We start from the raw sequence: 10,475 nt of genomic DNA on the forward strand, positions 1-10,475 counted from the left end.
CGTCTCCGTCTTTACGACAAACGTTCTGGAAAACATTAGCGTTTCGTGTTCGTTTTGACTTCGTGTGGACGGGGCCTTAGACTTTGACTTCTGGGGCTCACCTGAGCTGCTGTGGATTCTCATGCACACCGACCACCCAGTAGTGATCCGATTTGCTCTTGCAGGTCTCCCTGGTGTTACAAACTGGTGTCCACGTATTGCCCAGCGAGCGGTTTAGCATCCGCACCAGCCCGTCAGAATCCACGTAGCATGGCGTGCCTGGAAACAGAGAAACCGTCTTCACAACGAACCATCTAAAGGGAAACCCTTTGAGACATTAGAGACGGAGAGCAGAGTCTGACCTTCAGCGGTAAACCCGAGCCAGGCCAGGTAGCATTTGGGAGAGAGGGGGAGAGATTCGCCGTTGATCAGCTGCCTCTTTTTGCGACCGAACTGCAGCAGTTGAACGCCAAGAGCCTGTTCTCCATCAAAACCCGTTCCTGAGGACATGAATATAAGAATAAAAATAAAAATGTGGCTGAGCAAAGAAAACTAACGGGTGGCCACGATGTAGATCAATCTTGTGATTAAATAATGGTTTTAAAAACAGGAAGCCCAATTTTTCATTCCGTTGAGTTCCTTTTAAACAAAAAAGGACTAAATAACTTTTTTTGGGTTTTGTATTTTCGATTACGTTAGGAATATAAAGATTTGCTGTGGAACAGAGTCGTTCTCTCTCCAGTGGTCAGAATACGAGGACCCCAGTTTATCTGCACAATCATCCATAGAGAGTCAGACCTACAACAAACTGTTCAAAGTCCTAATGGATGAAAAAGAAAGCTTGGATTTTTTTTTTTCCTCTGTCCTACCGTCACTAATACCAACATGTAGACATTGCAAACAAAACCGGAACTTTCACAGGAACAGCTTTGGTCAGAGGAGACGAAGATTGAGCTTTTCAGCAACAAACAGTGAAGGAGGTTAAGCACTGAAAAACAGATACATGCTGAATATAATGCATGGTGGAGGATCTGTGATGCTGTGCGCCTTTTAATGATTGATGGCTAAATCCACCAAATGGGTCCCACATAGGGCTTAGACAAAAAATCTTGATTAATAGACTATTGAAATAGTAATCAACTAATTTAGTAATCTATTAATCGTTAGCTGGAGTGTAAAATGTGCCTTTAGCTGACAGAGTAACCCACCTTGAGCAGCAATGGTACCAAATTCGTAAAACAACATATAAACATTTTGCATTTAAGATAAAAAAATACTTTTTTGGGTGTCAATATGCGCCATTCACACCCGAAACCTTTTCCACAACGGAAAAAGTTTCAGTTTCACCTGGTTTCATTCAGTAAAAAATCTTCTTTAAGAAACCTTTGGCTATCCGATTATTCATCGATTCATCGGAAAAATAATCGCCAAATTAATAAATTTGTAAAATAATAGTAAGGTGCAGCCCTAGTCCCAAGACAAAACTAAAACTATTGTACAGGCATATTAGTGGGCACTTTAGGCTCTTAATAAGGGGTCTTTAACATTTTCCAGGCCAAGGACCACCAAACTGATGGCGAGATGGAGCGGGGACCCCCTAATTTTATATATTGTATGAAATCGTTTTATATCAAACTGGTCCTATAGTCACTGTTAAAGATGGTGTCATGTAAGGAAAGTAATTTCTCCCTGGGATTATTAAAGTATTTCTGTTTGTGATTCCTGGTTGATGGGACAGGTGTTGTGACTGAAACGGTGCCCAGTTGAAAGAGCTCCTGTGTGTTGCTGAATGTGTGCATTTATGACAGAAAGACATCTTCTGCCTCCATTTATCTGTTTACTACAGTGTGTTGAATTGATGTTTATGTGTATTTAAAGACATTTCAATTAGTGGAAAAAATTGCAGGGGGGAATATAAAAAAAAGTAATCAACCAAAACTTTCGAGACCCCCATGCAGTACCTCCGTGGACCCCCTAGGGGTCGCGTACCCCCTGTTGAAGACCTCAGCTCTAAATGGTTAAGGATTCGTTTTTGATCAGTTTGATATAAAATATCCCTACATGCAGGTGCCTAATGTACTTGAGAAGAATCATTGAACCAGTTTGTTAGAAACCATTTTCTTATGCTAAAAATTATGGCAGTATGCACCCTGAACTACTGTAACCAGTCGGTTCTCCTTATTTGCCAGTTTCTTAAAAAGTCGAGACTGTGGCTTTATTTGAACAAGTATGTGGAGAAGAAACCTAAAGGAGGGCCTTAGAGCATCATAACCGTTACCCTACATAAAATCTTCAATAAGCTATCATTTACAAAAGCCTCTGAAGTGAGCTACAGAGTGGAAATAAGAGCAGCAGTCCAACCCTGAAACATGTTAAAGGAGAAGACTAACTGCTATCCTAATGTTAACAATGAAGAAATATGGGCAGAAATGTCAACCTGTGAATCTGTTTGATTACTCTTTTGCTAAAGGACCTGGTTGGCTGACACCAAAAAAATGCATTAAATCCACATCAATACCTTTTGCACCATGTTTTTTTTCTCCCACACTGTTTACATTTGATCACTGCTGGACTTCATGAAATGGAAATGTTCATTTTACTGCTAAGCTGCTGCTCACTCACTGTCTGAAAACGAAATTTTGTTTGTATACTCAGAGAGCATACAAAAAAAGTTTATAAAGTTTCAAATCATAAAATTCCGATTCAATTCAACAGATTTCATATTCAAACTAATGCATTTCATTTTAGATAACGAATAAAGATTCAGTCAGGGAAATTCAGATTCAGTTTCTGATGGAACAAGTTTCTACATATAGACACAGTATTTTAAGCATCTTTACTGATAAAGTTCTTCACTAAATAAAGTTTATTATTATTATTATGAATAACAGTCATAATTATAGCAGAGAGAATCTAAAATCTGGGAACAACATATTGGCAAATCAGAAATATAAAATGAAATGAAAAGTTTGGATATAGTAGCAAACTGATTCCTTTCTCAAATCTTGCAGTAAGTTAGATAATAACCATGTCCCTGAAGGTGGAGCTTCGTACCTCGATGGTAAACCACCAGCAGCTGCTCTCCGTGTCCGGCCATGCACACCACCGGCCCCGGTAGGCTAAAGATCTCTTTCTGGACGCCACCGATAGAAAATAGCCGAAGCAGCAGAGAGGTAGTGGCGACGGCCGCCCAGCCATGACCCAGACAGACCGCCTTCACATCCTCGCCTTTCGGCAGGTCCACCATCCATTCCTTGTTGGTGTCCCAGGAGGAGAAGTGGAGGCACTGCAGTTTACTGGGAACAAACAGGAGCCGTTTGAGAGTTTACCTGGAACAAACAAAAAAGAAGAAAAGAAGACCAGAGAAGAGCCAATTTCACCTCGCAAGCTCTTCAGTGCTGGGGCAGGCCAGCAGAACGGCCTCCTGGGAAAGATCGGCCATGGTGTGACCCAGAGAGTTGGTGAGATGCATGGCGTGGTGGACAGCAGTGTCATGAAACTCCACATCAATGGCGTTGTCCTGCTCGTCATTGTAGCCTCTCACTATCCCCACTGAGTTCCACACCTGAGACACAGTTCAGGCTGTATGAAAGTGGAAAACCAGCATCGGAAAAAAAAAAAAAAAAATCACATCTGCAGCGCGTCCTACCATGAAGCGGTGCGTGAGGTGAGCTGGCGTGGAGCTGGGCTGAAAGGCCTTCTGGGGAGGAGTCGGCATTGGACCCTCATAGACAGGGCGTAGGGGCATCAGAGGGGCCGCCGCAGGGGCCACAGAGCTGCCAGCATCGTCATCGTCGTCAACAAACTTCTCTTGACCAAGTTTAAGAGACCCTGTGTCTGAAAGCAAACAAACAATTTAAAAACATTTAAGGAGCTCTTACAGGTAGATTCAGTTTGAACTTTCTCCTGTAAGGTTTTAGTCATTGTTTCGTCAAAGTCTAAAAAAGAAAACCCCTTTTATTTAGTTTGTATAAAGTTCTTTAAGATGCTTTTTAAACCTATTGTTCTGTTACAGGTTTATATGTTGTTAAAATACAATTTAATAATAACACATTTATTTATTAATAACACAAACCTGAGTAGAAAAGAAAACTAACAATTTCAATTAGGGCTGGAAAAATAATTCAACACCATTATAGAAATAACAGATTTTAATCAATAACGTTTTATGACTTTTGAACATACATTGGATTACATAATTTTGTCTCCAATGTTCATGGTTTCCTGTTATTTCAATATAATCTTTTTAACCTTTTTTATAATCAAGAGATAAAAAGCGACATTATATTCAAAGCACACATTAAAGGGTAACATCTGAGGTAAATCTTAAGGGCTACATATTCATATTTTATCACAACTGAGATATAGCAGGATGCATGAGAGTCATGCTTCCTGTATTTTTTATTATTTTATATTGTTATGTAATGTTATAGAGTCCTCCAGTGGCTGTTAGGTCAAAAAACCCAAACCCGAGTATAACATAAAATTGCTTTTTTCCTAATAATACTCCCTTTTAAGTTGCATCTTATGCTCCATTTATGCTAGCCCTCTGAAATCGATCCATGCCAAGTTCGGACCGAGCTTGGATCGGTTAATCGTGCCGAGCTTGGTTCCTTACAACCATTTACACATCACACTAGCGCTATCCGTGGTCCACGATACTACAGCTCTCAAGATGGGAATGGTTACAGAAACCAAAATGGCAGCGCCCATAACATTCATGAACGTATGCTTGTTTATATTAGTGATATTTCGTTGTTTTTGGAATGTCAGGTAAAGAAGGCACCTGTCTTGGTCTCTGCATCATCCCAGGTCCCACCACGCTCTTATAATGCTGTTTAGAAGAAGTTTGTGTTGTGAACAGGTGAAGAGATCTGCGAGTTGCAAAGCCGGACACGGCGAAAAACACGCAAAATTAATCAGCTGACTGTAAACAGAAGATGATGCAGTCTGCTCATGTGCTCTTTTTTAATCAGAGAACTGAGCCACAACTAGCGCGGTTTGGTTGTGTCTGGCACAGTCTAGTTCTGCTGCGTTCCATTTACCCTCAATAGTTATCTGGGTTACCATGTTCAGACCGTTATCAGCATGCATTCAAAAGGCCAGACTAAATGGGGTACTATAGAAGATGACATTTTTTTCACAGTGTGCCTGCAAGGTAAAGTTTCCCCAGTCACTGATAGCTGTTTTCTTTATTATAGATTTCTTCTTACAGCTATCAGCATCTAGCCTGGGTGCCAGTCAGAACTTAGTCCCGCCCACAAGGTTTGAGTTCGGGGAAGTTCGGTCTGGCTCTGCTCCNTAAAACAACATATAAACATTTTGCATTTAAGATAAAAAAATACTTTTTTGGGTGTCAATATGCGCCATTCACACCCGAAACCTTTTCCACAACGGAAAAAGTTTCAGTTTCACCTGGTTTCATTCAGTAAAAAATCTTCTTTAAGAAACCTTTGGCTATCCGATTATTCATCGATTCATCGGAAAAATAATCGCCAAATTAATAAATTTGTAAAATAATAGTAAGGTGCAGCCCTAGTCCCAAGACAAAACTAAAACTATTGTACAGGCATATTAGTGGGCACTTTAGGCTCTTAATAAGGGGTCTTTAACATTTTCCAGGCCAAGGACCACCAAACTGATGGCGAGATGGAGCGGGGACCCCCTAATTTTATATATTGTATGAAATCGTTTTATATCAAACTGGTCCTATAGTCACTGTTAAAGATGGTGTCATGTAAGGAAAGTAATTTCTCCCTGGGATTATTAAAGTATTTCTGTTTGTGATTCCTGGTTGATGGGACAGGTGTTGTGACTGAAACGGTGCCCAGTTGAAAGAGCTCCTGTGTGTTGCTGAATGTGTGCATTTATGACAGAAAGACATCTTCTGCCTCCATTTATCTGTTTACTACAGTGTGTTGAATTGATGTTTATGTGTATTTAAAGACATTTCAATTAGTGGAAAAAATTGCAGGGGGGAATATAAAAAAAAGCAATCAACCAAAACTTTCGAGACCCCCATGCAGTACCTCAGTGGACCCCCTAGGGGTCGCGTACCCCCTGTTGAAGACCTCAGCTCTAAATGGTTAAAGATTCGTTTTTGATCAGTTTGATATAAAATATCCCTACATGCAGGTGCCTAATGTATTTGAGAAGAATCACTGAACCAGTTTGTTAGAAACCCTTTTCTTATGCTAAAAATTATGGCAGTATGCACCCTGAACTACTGTAACCAGTCGGTTCTCCTTATTTGCCAGTTTCTTAAAAAGTCGAGACTGTGGCTTTATTTGAACAAGTATGTGGAGAAGAAACCTAAAGGAGGGCCTTAGAGCATCATAACCGTTACCCTACATAAAATCTTCAATAAGCTATCATTTACAAAAGCCTCTGAAGTGAGCTACAGAGTGGAAATAAGAGCAGCAGTCCAACCCTGAAACATGTTAAAGGAGAAGACTAACTGCTATCCTAATGTTAACAATGAAGAAATATGGGCAGAAATGTCAACCTGTGAATCTGTTTGATTACTCTTTTGCTAAAGGACCTGGTTGGCTGACACCAAAAAAATGCATTAAATCCACATCAATACCTTTTGCACCATGTTTTTTTTCTCCCACACTGTTTACATTTGATCACTGCTGGACTTCATGAAATGGAAATGTTCATTTTACTGCTAAGCTGCTGCTCACTCACTGTCTGAAAACGAAATTTTGTTTGTATACTCAGAGAGCATACAAAAAAAGTTTATAAAGTTTCAAATCATAAAATTCCGATTCAATTCAACAGATTTCATATTCAAACTAATGCATTTCATTTTAGATAACGAATAAAGATTCAGTCAGGGAAATTCAGATTCAGTTTCTGATGGAACAAGTTTCTACATATAGACACAGTATTTTAAGCATCTTTACTGATAAAGTTCTTCACTAAATAAAGTTTATTATTATTATTATGAATAACAGTCATAATTATAGCAGAGAGAATCTAAAATCTGGGAACAACATATTGGCAAATCAGAAATATAAAATGAAATGAAAAGTTTGGATATAGTAGCAAACTGATTCCTTTCTCAAATCTTGCAGTAAGTTAGATAATAACCATGTCCCTGAAGGTGGAGCTTCGTACCTCGATGGTAAACCACCAGCAGCTGCTCTCCGTGTCCGGCCATGCACACCACCGGCCCCGGTAGGCTAAAGATCTCTTTCTGGACGCCACCGATAGAAAATAGCCGAAGCAGCAGAGAGGTAGTGGCGACGGCCGCCCAGCCATGACCCAGACAGACCGCCTTCACATCCTCGCCTTTCGGCAGGTCCACCATCCATTCCTTGTTGGTGTCCCAGGAGGAGAAGTGGAGGCACTGCAGTTTACTGGGAACAAACAGGAGCCGTTTGAGAGTTTACCTGGAACAAACAAAAAAGAAGAAAAGAAGACCAGAGAAGAGCCAATTTCACCTCGCAAGCTCTTCAGTGCTGGGGCAGGCCAGCAGAACGGCCTCCTGGGAAAGATCGGCCATGGTGTGACCCAGAGAGTTGGTGAGATGCATGGCGTGGTGGACAGCAGTGTCATGAAACTCCACATCAATGGCGTTGTCCTGCTCGTCATTGTAGCCTCTCACTATCCCCACTGAGTTCCACACCTGAGACACAGTTCAGGCTGTATGAAAGTGGAAAACCAGCATCGGAAAAAAAAAAAAAAAAATCACATCTGCAGCGCGTCCTACCATGAAGCGGTGCGTGAGGTGAGCTGGCGTGGAGCTGGGCTGAAAGGCCTTCTGGGGAGGAGTCGGCATTGGACCCTCATAGACAGGGCGTAGGGGCATCAGAGGGGCCGCCGCAGGGGCCACAGAGCTGCCAGCATCGTCATCGTCGTCAACAAACTTCTCTTGACCAAGTTTAAGAGACCCTGTGTCTGAAAGCAAACAAACAATTTAAAAACATTTAAGGAGCTCTTACAGGTAGATTCAGTTTGAACTTTCTCCTGTAAGGTTTTAGTCATTGTTTCGTCAAAGTCTAAAAAAGAAAACCCCTTTTATTTAGTTTGTATAAAGTTCTTTAAGATGCTTTTTAAACCTATTGTTCTGTTACAGGTTTATATGTTGTTAAAATACAATTTAATAATAACACATTTATTTATTAATAACACAAACCTGAGTAGAAAAGAAAACTAACAATTTCAATTAGGGCTGGAAAAATAATTCAACACCATTATAGAAATAACAGATTTTAATCAATAACGTTTTATGACTTTTGAACATACATTGGATTACATAATTTTGTCTCCGATGTTCATGGTTATTTCAATATAATTTGGAGTCTGATCTTCTATTGCTTGGTTGGGAAGGAAACCTGCAGCCATGTGGCCTTTTCTGGAACCAGTTAGACATCCATGATTTAGATTGTCACAAGAAATTTAGAAACCCATCAGGTCATCAGTTTTGTCCTGATCATCCAGCCCTAATTCATATCCTACATTAAATTATTTAAATCATCTTAAAAAATGAGCTGAAGACTTGAGTCGCAACAGCTTATCACAAACAACCAATAAAAATGTTTAATGAAATAATCGGTTGACATGTTTAACCAAAAACCCCTGTGATATTGGAACCTCCTCCGTTCCTCTGGTTAGTAATGACACTCATTGTTTTTATCAGCTATTCCTCACCCAGTGAATTCTCATCGTCCAGGATTGCTCCTCTGTTCCTCACGCGCCCCGTGGATGGAATCAGGAAGTCATCCTCGTCCTCTTCCTCCCCGACTACAGTCTTCTTTGGTGAATTGGCATCACTGAGCCCTTCGTCCATCATTCTGTCATCATCTTCATCAAAGAGGTCGTCGTAGTCTTTAGCAGGTTTCGTAGCTGGTGCCTGAGGATGTCAACAATACAGAAATGAACCGCGATATAAAGAAGAACCAACTTCCCTCTCGTTTCATAATCTTAAATTTGCGTTGATGCTTTTAACCCTCAGATGATTTGACTAAAGAGAACTAATCATCTAAGTGGGGGTGAAAGGCGGCGGTACCTTGGTGATGCTGGAGGAAGCAGTGGAGGTACCGAGTCCGTCCAACATCCCCAGGCAGCCCTCTGTGTCTGTGTAGACGATCTGTCTGCCTGAAGGATTCCAGGCCAAGCTGCACACCGTGAAGCCTTTCTCATGCTTCTGCCTGCAGGAAAACGAGCCCAGATGGTTTTAAAACAGAAATGGAACCGAGAGGTGTGGTCCATTCAAAAAACAAAGTGCTCTCATGGTAAAAAAAAAATGGTTTCCAAGTAAAAAAAACTAAATCTGGATCTCACACACACCTTTCCACACACAGCTTGCTGTTCACGTCCCACACTGTGAGCAAACCTCCAATGCTGCCAGCTGCCAGGAAGGTACTGCAGGGGGACCAGGCTACCACGTTGATGGGCTGCAGAGGGAGAGGGGTTTATTTCACTACTAAGAACCAAACCACCACTCTTCTTTTCCTATGAACAGGACTGTTTTCATTCAAACATTTCCCCTCATGGCCAAACATTGTCTTCACCTGTGTGAGAAGATCATCAGACAGCATGCCGACGAGATCCCAGGATCCCCGCTCATACAGGTGCACTTTGGTTTCAACAGGAACAGCTAAAAACTGACATCCACACATGAAGAGGTTTATTGTTTACAGATGATGGCTCTGAATATCAACCCCCCCCAGCATCTGGAATCACAGCAGCACCCTGCTGGGTGACTGACCTTCCCTGCTCCAGGCTGAAAGGATAACCGACACAGAGACTTGGCGTTGCTGACGTCGTTTGTCTTCTGCAGCAGCGGCCAACTGATCACCTGAGTCTGAGGGAGAAACCACGGGAATTTAATGTTGGGAAGCAAAAAAAGTACAAAGATCTGCTGTCATGGACGGTAGGCGACACAAACACACCTGCTCCTCGATGTTCCACACAACCACCGAGCCGTCACAGGAGGCAGACGCCTGACAGAGAGACAGAATTATATCACTTTTTATTTAGTACATTCCACAGCATTTTAGTTTGATAAAATTAATCATAGAATTAAAAAGCATTTTAAATCCAAATCTGCCTGAAATTAGATTAATTTGTGGGAAATAATTTTATGTTACAAGTTACTTTGTTTTATGATGTTAAATCTTTACTAGAGAGAAAATTCTGATGCGTTTATAATCTATAGAGCTAATCTTAGAAAAAAAAAATCTAACTAAATCGTCATGAAAACCAAGAGTAAAGGAGTAAATACAAATCGTTGCAAGATTTTGAAAGCAGAAAAGAAACATCAGCATTATACATAATTTATAATATTGATTATTATTGCTACTATTAAATAGTTATAATAATGATCAATGGCTGCATAGAAAGTCTGATTACTGTGACATTAAGAGGAAGAAGAATAATTTTAAATAAAATGCAATTTTTTTTACAAAAATTATTAAAGTTTATTATTAAAACTAGCTAGTAAGGAAAATCTTATGAATAAATGTGTGCTTAAATGATTATGACAA

General features: G+C 40.5%; 1 protein-coding gene across 1 annotated transcript in view; it reads right to left on the reverse strand.

The window, feature by feature from the left end:
* wdhd1 (WD repeat and HMG-box DNA binding protein 1) overlaps positions 1-10,475 on the reverse strand; it is a 23,596-nt gene that overhangs the window by 7,943 nt on the left and 5,178 nt on the right. The window contains exons 6-16 of the mRNA XM_015373412.1: positions 9,882-9,932; positions 9,698-9,793; positions 9,501-9,593; positions 9,277-9,383; positions 8,996-9,137; positions 8,638-8,839; positions 7,697-7,884; positions 7,428-7,612; positions 7,102-7,343; positions 342-479; positions 102-258 (exon numbers count right to left, since the gene is read on the reverse strand). Of these exons, the coding sequence (XP_015228898.1) occupies positions 102-258; positions 342-479; positions 7,102-7,343; positions 7,428-7,612; positions 7,697-7,884; positions 8,638-8,839; positions 8,996-9,137; positions 9,277-9,383; positions 9,501-9,593; positions 9,698-9,793; positions 9,882-9,932 (1,601 nt within the window). The remainder of the gene's footprint in view (positions 1-101; positions 259-341; positions 480-7,101; positions 7,344-7,427; positions 7,613-7,696; positions 7,885-8,637; positions 8,840-8,995; positions 9,138-9,276; positions 9,384-9,500; positions 9,594-9,697; positions 9,794-9,881; positions 9,933-10,475) is intronic.

The sequence above is a fragment of the Cyprinodon variegatus genome, unplaced genomic scaffold (genome assembly GCF_000732505.1).
Source record: "Cyprinodon variegatus isolate N-32 unplaced genomic scaffold, C_variegatus-1.0 Scaffold86, whole genome shotgun sequence".
Taxonomy (NCBI): Eukaryota; Metazoa; Chordata; class Actinopteri; order Cyprinodontiformes; family Cyprinodontidae; genus Cyprinodon; species Cyprinodon variegatus.